General features: G+C 39.4%; 1 protein-coding gene across 1 annotated transcript in view; it reads left to right on the top strand.

Annotated features, from left to right (window-relative positions):
- atad1a (ATPase family AAA domain containing 1a) overlaps positions 1–8,216 on the top strand; it is a 10,567-nt gene extending 2,351 nt beyond the window's left edge. Inside the window, exons 5-10 of the mRNA XM_084360448.1 lie at positions 1,195–1,395; positions 2,558–2,664; positions 2,891–2,980; positions 3,525–3,575; positions 3,761–3,933; positions 5,729–8,216. Coding sequence (XP_084216574.1) covers positions 1,195–1,395; positions 2,558–2,664; positions 2,891–2,980; positions 3,525–3,575; positions 3,761–3,933; positions 5,729–5,858 — 752 coding nt within the window. The 3' untranslated portion in view covers positions 5,859–8,216. The remainder of the gene's footprint in view (positions 1–1,194; positions 1,396–2,557; positions 2,665–2,890; positions 2,981–3,524; positions 3,576–3,760; positions 3,934–5,728) is intronic.
- Positions 8,217–8,579: the final 363 nt, after the last annotated feature.

The raw sequence follows: 8,579 nt of genomic DNA, 5'->3' as shown, positions 1-8,579 counted from the left end.
TGGGACAGTGTAAATAAGAAGGTACACTGTTATAACCCAAGACTCTCAAAGTTCTGACGACAGTCAGCCTTTTAACCGCATGGTAAATATGTATTTCTAAAGAGCCACAACAGTGAGAACCAAATAGCTTCTACAATTACAAACTACACTTTCTGTAATGAATGCTAATAATGTGGGTTCAAGTGCATCAGTAGCTAGACGACATAAAAACGAGGTTTTAATGTTCATGACTTTGACAAACTACAGACACTTAAAGTTGTTATGAACGTCGTCAGTTTGTCTCTTAGTCATTCACTTCCTCATTATTGTTAGAAAGCAATCCAGTGCGTTCTGCCTCCATCTAGAGCTACGTGCCACAAAGCATCTGACATGATTTATGCACTTGGCAGCTTGTCACTTAGTAAAAGCTCTCAACAGTAAGTAAAGTATTCTTCTATTTGGCACAAAGCTTTACACAGAATTTCGGGATGAGTCAACCTCTAAAATTAGTTGCTTTGGGAACCCAGTTCTGCTCCTAGTCTCTAGTCTCTGTTTATATCATGTACATTATTATGCGATGAGTTGGACCAAATTTTCCATTTTTGTGCATGTGTTCAAGAAGACCAAGAAAGGGAAAATAAATCTCCCTACTGTTGCCAGTAATGGTTGTCATGAGTTAAAGGGGAATTCCAGTATTTTTAAACCTGGGCCCTGCAATTACATGTCTGGGTGTGAAAATGATTCATACTTACTTAAAGTTTTTTAATCGGTCCAGTAGATGGCCTCAGCTGGCAGCCCTGACACTGCTGCATTGGCTGCACTGTAAATCTTTGGGGCATCTCCCACAATCAAGGTTACATCCATTAAAAATGCTTGTTCTTGCCACTGACAGGCTGAGGCTGTTATATTAATTGTCTGACAATGGAAATTATTCCTACAGAGATATAACCTTTTGTTAAATAATAAGATCACACTCAAACATGTAAATATAGGACCCAGGTTTAAAAATGCTGGAACTGTCCTGTAAACAATCAAGTCAATAAAAAATAATAATAAGATAAATATTAGATTTTTTTTTCTTCTTCATTCAGAGTATATTTTATAGATATACAGTACAAGTACTGAATACCTTTGAATAATAAAGGCAGGGATGTTAAAGGAACTTAAGTGCTTGAATAACCATATTTTTTTTCTTTGAACATTTTGTTCTTGCAGGTGTTTTATTGTTCGGTCCTCCAGGATGTGGGAAGACCATGATTGCCAAGGCAACAGCCAAAGCCTCAGGCTGCAAGTTCATCAACCTTCAGGCCTCCACGCTGACAGACATGTGGTACGGCGAATCACAGAAGCTGACTGCTGCTGTCTTCTCATTGGCTGTCAAAATCCAGCCCTGCATCATCTTCATCGATGAGATTGGTGAGCTCATGTCAAAAGTATAACTTTGAAAATGTAATTTTATTAAATTGTTAGATGTGATTTCTCTTCACCCTTTCAAGCAGAAATTAGCTTTAAATAATATTTCGATGTTTTGACAGTTTTCATTAGACAAAAATCAAATTGTTTCCTTTCAGAATTGTATTCTTGTCAGGCTAAAGCAGCACTGAACACCAAAATAATGACATTTCTTTTAGAGGTTAGCAGCTCCTTAAAGCATAGTGAGTCAGACTTCAAAACACTGTTTACAGACTGTCGACCCTGAAACTGTCAAGTTCAATCATAATGTCCTCTCTGGCAGTCTAGGACACAATTGAGACAACTGCACCCCATTCCTCCCTTCAACCCACCACCCCTCCCACGACTTAGTAATGTCTGAGTATCCAAACTATAGTTCTCATGATGCAAAGTATAATGTTGGCCTGAATTCAATGAGTTATGCTATGGACTACAGCTTAAGCCCTGTTTTAATTTACCCTATATTTGTTTACATTTTGGCAAATTGGCACAATTGTATGTGTGCCAAATCAGCTATTAGCAGTTCTTGTTTGCAGTGTACTCACTGGAAATACAGAAAAGTATCACTGGATTACATTCATACTGAAGAAAACCTATAAAACGTCCTGGAGTCATAAGGAGCCTTTTTTATGATTTGTAAGTGGATTTATGAACCTTTATTTGAGAATGGATATCAGAGATAATTATATCCTCGGAAAGTCACACAGAATCTAAATACGTGCGTTGTGATTGTGAGCTGTGATTTCACTGAGTATGGACTCCTGGAAGGAGTGCAATTATTGCAAATTGCAGTAACCAGGCACTAAGTAGTAATTTGGGTGGGTGAAAGAGCTGTTTGTCACAGCTGGTGCTGCTACTACAACTGCTGTTGTTTTCAGAAGCACCCCAACCTTCACTCTCCCTCACAGTTTAAACACCTCTGGTGTAGAAAATCATGACAGGCAGAAATCCATTCTTTATTAAAGGGGCCTTTTCAGGCTAATATAGAAGCAAATCAGTCTAATCCTATTTCATCCCCATGAAATTGCCCAAACTGATATCAGCCTGTTCTTCGTCTGCTCTCAAGTGTTTTGTGTAATTTCTTTCTTCATCCTTGTTTTTTTCCTCCTTGTCTCCTGTGTGTTAGAGTCATTTCTGAGGAACCGCTCTAGTCTGGACCACGAGGCCACAGCCATGATGAAGGCCCAGTTCATGAGCCTGTGGGACGGCATGGATACCTCCTCAACAACCCAGGTTACACAACCAGAGCTCGTTCTTACACTGTAATGTACATACCAGATTAAGTAACTGGTAGGGACTGGATGGGACCTCTAATGTGTCTTAAGAGCTGTATTTGGAAAAAAAAAAGCATATAGAAAATAGTGTCTATTCACATGGTGCCTGTGCTGTGTTTGAAGATGAATGCAGCTGGTAGATTTGTCAGCACAATGTATTCACATCGGGATTCTTATGATTACAGGTGATGGTGATGGGAGCTACAAACAGGCCACAGGATGTGGATCCAGCCATTCTGCGCCGGATGCCCACCACTTTTCACGTTGGCCTGCCAGTAAGACACACACACACACACACACATACACACACAAGCACAGTTTTCCCCTATGTAATCTAAATTAATACACATAAATACATTTGTATTAATAGTTTTTATAACTTACATTTATATTTATGAAATGTATATTTTTAGAATGTATGGGGCAAATAAACCGGAGCAGATACATTAAAATGTGAAAGTATTTACAGATAATGAATTCTAGTACCCACTGTACAATTCTTTTACCATCACCAGCTAATCTCTAGTGATTAAAATACCGTGTTTTTAGTGCTTTGTACTACTTGTGAAGTAAAGGAGCAGAGCTTAAACACACTGAACTGTGTGTCTCAGATTGTCTCGTGGCTGCTGGCCAAACCACAAAAAGCACTGGCAATCTTTTTCCACTACAGTAAACAGTCTCTTATCATGTCAAATATACATTTATTTGAGCTGTTGATGCTTAACAGGAGAAAATAGTAAATGAGTACAAGAATCAAACACTCTTGATTAATTGGCTGTTTTTTTTATAATAAGAACTACTGTCCTTGTTTCTTTGCAGAACACAAGACAAAGGCAGGACATCCTGAGGCTGATTTTAGCAGGAGAAAACGTAAGTTGTGTTCATCGTAGTCACATGTGGAGGAAATGATTTTATTGAATGCACTCTTGTTGCTCTCAAAGTCCATTTCACACCTGTGTTTTCTTCGTCAAATCACATTAAACACCAGACCAGTGACAGCTAACAGATTCATTCTGTGTAAATGTCTCATACTGCTGTCCTGCTTTTCTGCTCAGCTGAGCAACGCCATTAATCTGAAGGAGATTGCTGAGAAGACAGAGAGTTACTCCGGCAGCGACCTCCGGGAGCTCTGCCGCGATGCTGCCATGTACCGAGTCCGGGACTACGTCCGCAAGGAGCAGATGAGGCAGATCGCCCAGCAGCTACAGGACTGCCAAGAGGAGGAAAAGTATGACTCATTTTCAAACACCCACAAGATTTCATAGCCCTTGTCTCCGCTGAGCATTTCTTTGTTTAACTGCTGCACCTGCCCTTAACAGTTTGAGGTTAGACCAGTGTGGGTTTTTGTAGCTGATAGCAGTATTATTCTAACTTTAAATTTGACTAAATATTCCCACTAATTAAGCTTTGTCCTCAGTTTTCTTGACAAAACACTCAAGCTTTTGAGGCAGTATTAGACCAATTAAAATGATAATGATTCCTCACATATATAATTATCGGAGTGTTGATTACCTTCATATAGTGCTGTATGCCATTCAGTTGGACAGTGTCAGATAGTAACTGGATGGTTTCTTACATTTTATAAAAGGCAAAATATCTGATCTGTGTAACCCATGCTTGAGCTGTTGCTAAGCGACTATTGAAACCCTTTTTCAGAACAAGGCATTATTGCTAAAAGAAGAAATGTTTTGAACTTTCTCTTTTCAGCACTCTAAACACTAAACTCATAGCTGAGCTCACTGCAGTTATGACACGAGGCATTAGTGTGTTGTTTTGAAGGAATATAGGGAAGCAGAGAATATTACTAAATTCAAAGTCTGATTTGTATGTAATGTAAATTGGTTTTGATGGTTATGAGTATGTTGTGTTCACACTGGAAAAGTGACAAATCCGTCACTATGCATACAAAATTCCCCTGTATTTTTGAGTGGGATGTTGATCTGCACTATTCTCTCACAATGCTCACGGGTGGAAAAATAACTAAAACGCTGATTGGAGGTGAAAAAGATCCAGGAGCACTTCAGGAAAAAACAAAACAAGAAAAAACAGTTTCTCAAAGAGATTTAGAAGAGTTTAATTACAAGTGGCAGTCTAAATTTTGGTTGATGTCCGGCAGCACAAGCATTATTTGATTTCCTCAGAAGGGGGAAACAAAGCGACTGTAGCACACTGATTGACTGGCAGCCTTTAATTGTGCAAACAGTTTAAGTGTCTTCATCAGAGTCTAACGAACAAAGACATGAGGGAAACACTAGTCAACCTAGACCAGGTGCGCAGTTGTTATTGGATAATAGAGTATGGCAGGGATGAGGCATTTTATTGAAGTCGGCATCGCCCACGCCATAAAGCCTACGAGAGTTTTTTATTTGGATTTTGGGTATTGCCGAAAATTAGCTCTGTGGCAAACACAAGTTTATGATACTTACACATTTTGTTCAGCAAGACATTCTTAACAGATGAACACCTCTTTTATGATTTATGAAGCCTGAATTAATCCCCAGAGGTAAAAAAGTGTCACTGTCACCACCAAGCTTCCTACAACACTACACCACTTTATTATACATTTATCAATCTACAAAAAAAAAGCTAGAGTCAGAAAAGTTTACTACCAAAGTCCACCTGTAAAGACGGACTCGTGAATAGATGAGTCTCTGTGCTTGTTGTAATTACGTATTATGTCCCCGTCAGCCCTGTCTCTTTTATCGACTTCTTAGCAGCCACCTTTTACAAGACACATAAATGCTTTAAAATTCAAAATTGGGATATTTACTGACCTATTTTATGTTGAAAAGCAAAACATGAAAACATCTTAAGCTTGTGTTAACCACAGACCAGCCGTCCAACTCATCCAAAAAACCCACTGATGAGGGACCCTGAAGTTTCTTATATACTGCTAAAAGACATTACACTATAAAGACTGCCATGTAGTACATACAGTAAACAAGTGAGCAGTATGGAATTGTGACCCAGCTTGTTTTTGTGTCCTCTGTACAACTTCTGACCTCTGGTGTCCTTTACCCCAGACCCGTCGACGAGGAGCGGCTGCGGCCAGTCACCCAGCTGGACCTCCTCTTCGGCCTGGACAAGATGAAGGAATCGAAGCGTGCCACAGCTTTCATGTTACCCAGCGTGGCAGAGGTTCCCCTGGACTAACCACCTACACAACACCACCGACAGGAAACATGTTCTCTGCCACACAGTGTCCACAGTCTGTTCCAAGTGGCCGAGCAGATGCTCCTCGAACATGTCAGAGGTGCAGCTGGAAGTTTATTTATCCAGGCAGGGGTTGTTCTGAGCATGCTCATTTCCAGCACAACCCTGTTACATGTGTACAGTTATAATACATTCAGAAATCTAATGTCTCCGAGAAGCCACTGACCAGCTCTGTTGGAGAGATTAGGAGTCCTAATTTTGCCAAGAGCGTTATGAAAGTTTGTTTGGAAGAGGAGAAAGCCTTCTTCATAAACTTCATGAAACTGTCGGAAGTAACTTCAAGTAATTCTAAAAACGACTCTACTGTACGACTCCCACCATTGACTTACATATGATCATGACCAGAGGTGAGTAAGTGTGTTGACTGATTCAAAGTTTGGACTCTAGTCCAGTGTAATCCTTAAATCAACCAGGACTCCCTTCTTTCCTCGTTGGCAGACACTTGTGAAGAACAAAGACTTTAAAATCCGATCTTATTATCGGAGTACTTTGGATGAAATGATTCAGCTGATTCTGTTGCCCCAGTTCACATTACTCAATATTGTCTGCAAGTGTTGTCGTAGATAGCAAGTTAAAGTCATATCACATTTGCACATTAGGCTGAAATTTTAATTGAAGTAACGGTTGCTTTCTCCTGGTGGATGTACTGATACTGTTTTGACTTTTTAAAAGCTGACAAGAACATTAGGTGCCATCGCTATTTGCGTTCCATGATCACTCACATGGTGGATCAGCAGTATTGTTTTTATGGTTGTTTCATTGCATTTCTCCTTTTAAAAGTGAGAGAGGATGCACTTAGACAGCGTGGCGTTGTAACAGAACACTGCAGTAAAGTGATACTCATGTGTGATCAGTTACTGCTCTTTAGGAGTTCAAATTCTGAATATTTTTTTGAAACATGTAACAGTTCAATCTATGTTGTATGTCAAAATGTACAACATGCTGCTTTCAATGCTGTCAAGTCACAATATGTTTTAGTTTAGAGACCCCATCGTACAGATTCAAACTTGTTCATCGCTTTTCAGTACATAATGGCAGGATTATTTCAGTTTTAGGTAAAAGTAAAAGGCTCACCACAGGGTGATGGGTCACTACTAAAACCCTGTAAGTGAACCCCACCTAAAACAACCTGAGTTAAAATCACCAATAAAAAGACACCGATATGACCCATTTTATCATTATCTTACTGACTGTAAAAATAGACTTAGTAGTTGTATCATTGCTCGGTCCCTCTCAGCTGTTAGCAGGTGTATAATAGGAATCGTGCATGTTTGTGAATGTGGAAGCAAAATGCTGGGTTAGAGTTAAGGCTCAGACTTGAATGCAGCTTGTTTCTCAATCCCATGACTGGTTTTCACTGCATTTAATGCTGTTTTGCAAAGCAAAGCCTTCAGCACATCATATTTCTTTTCCACCCAAAATGACAATAGCTGTTACTTTGTGGAATTTTCTCATGAAGCTCTTTTTAAGTGTCATTATCAGTATTGCTGAGTTTCCTTTGTTTTGGTTTGAATGTTTTTATAATGAACTCTTCGTGTCACGTCCTGGGCATCAATCAATGACTGACACACACATCAGGGTTTTCGGTGCCAGTTTACTTTCATTCTCACTTTAAGGAGAGCATGGCTTTAGATTCTGAACACTCAGCTGTAGGGCTGAAGTTGCTGCGACTTGCTTTTTTTGCCTTCCCTCTGTATAAAAAGCCTCATTATTTGCCACATGGACACAGCATGTGTTCATGGATCTGTTTGTGGGTCTTGTTTAGACCTTTCTCCCACACAGTCGAGCAAGCCAGGGCATATCTGTCATTTAGCCGCAACCACGTGGTGGCACTGTAGCTGCACTGTCCTGTTACTGAGGCAGCTGGAGATATGGACTGCTCACGTGTAGAGGAGCTTTACAGCATTATGGTGAGACAATGGAACAGAGGACCCTGCTAACTGGATTATTTCTCCCTTATTGGTTTATTCATTGTTGCTCTTCATTAAAGTACCTCGGGCGACAGTTAAAGGTCGAAATGTTGCCATGTAAACCAATAATTGTGTCGCTGCAGCTGACAGGTCTTAGTTCCCTTTCCCAGGGAAAGGTAACATCTGTTTAAATGTTTTCCTTCAATGCAATATCGCTCATCAGGTAATTCATCAATTATATGACAAGAGACTAATTATGTGTCCACATACAGTTACTGTTTATTCTACTGTCAACTATGTGTATGTGTTGAGTGTACAATATGTTAACCATGTACTGTAAAGTGTATTTATTAAATGACTGAAGAAAATATTTATCTTTTTTCAACCAGCAAAATGTTACCTCATTTATTTCAGCATGGATTTCAAGTCATTTGTCTTTGTCCTGTACATGTTTGTATCTTAAATGTAATAAATCTAATTATTCCCAAAGATGAAGTCCAACATGTGACAATTTTAACTTTATATTCCAAACCTAGTTACAACTCAAATTAATTTGTATATTGGCGTATGTAACCCACTGGTGATTTTACCAATAGCTTTCTCACCAAGTGACAAACCTGTTGATTGTGTTTGGACTCTTTAAAGCGTAGCTGTGGGTGTCTGCATCGTCATTGGGATTCTGAATCATAATAAACTGTTTGTAAATTCTGCAGTTGTTGCAGTCAGATCCTGAACCCTTTAGGCGTGCATT

Source organism: Pagrus pagrus (assembly GCF_965226575.1).
Source record: "Pagrus pagrus genome assembly, chromosome: 8".
NCBI lineage: Eukaryota > Metazoa > Chordata > Actinopteri > Spariformes > Sparidae > Pagrus > Pagrus pagrus.
Note: the sequence above shows the minus strand (reverse complement) of the source record. Positions and strands in the feature narration are given on the sequence as shown.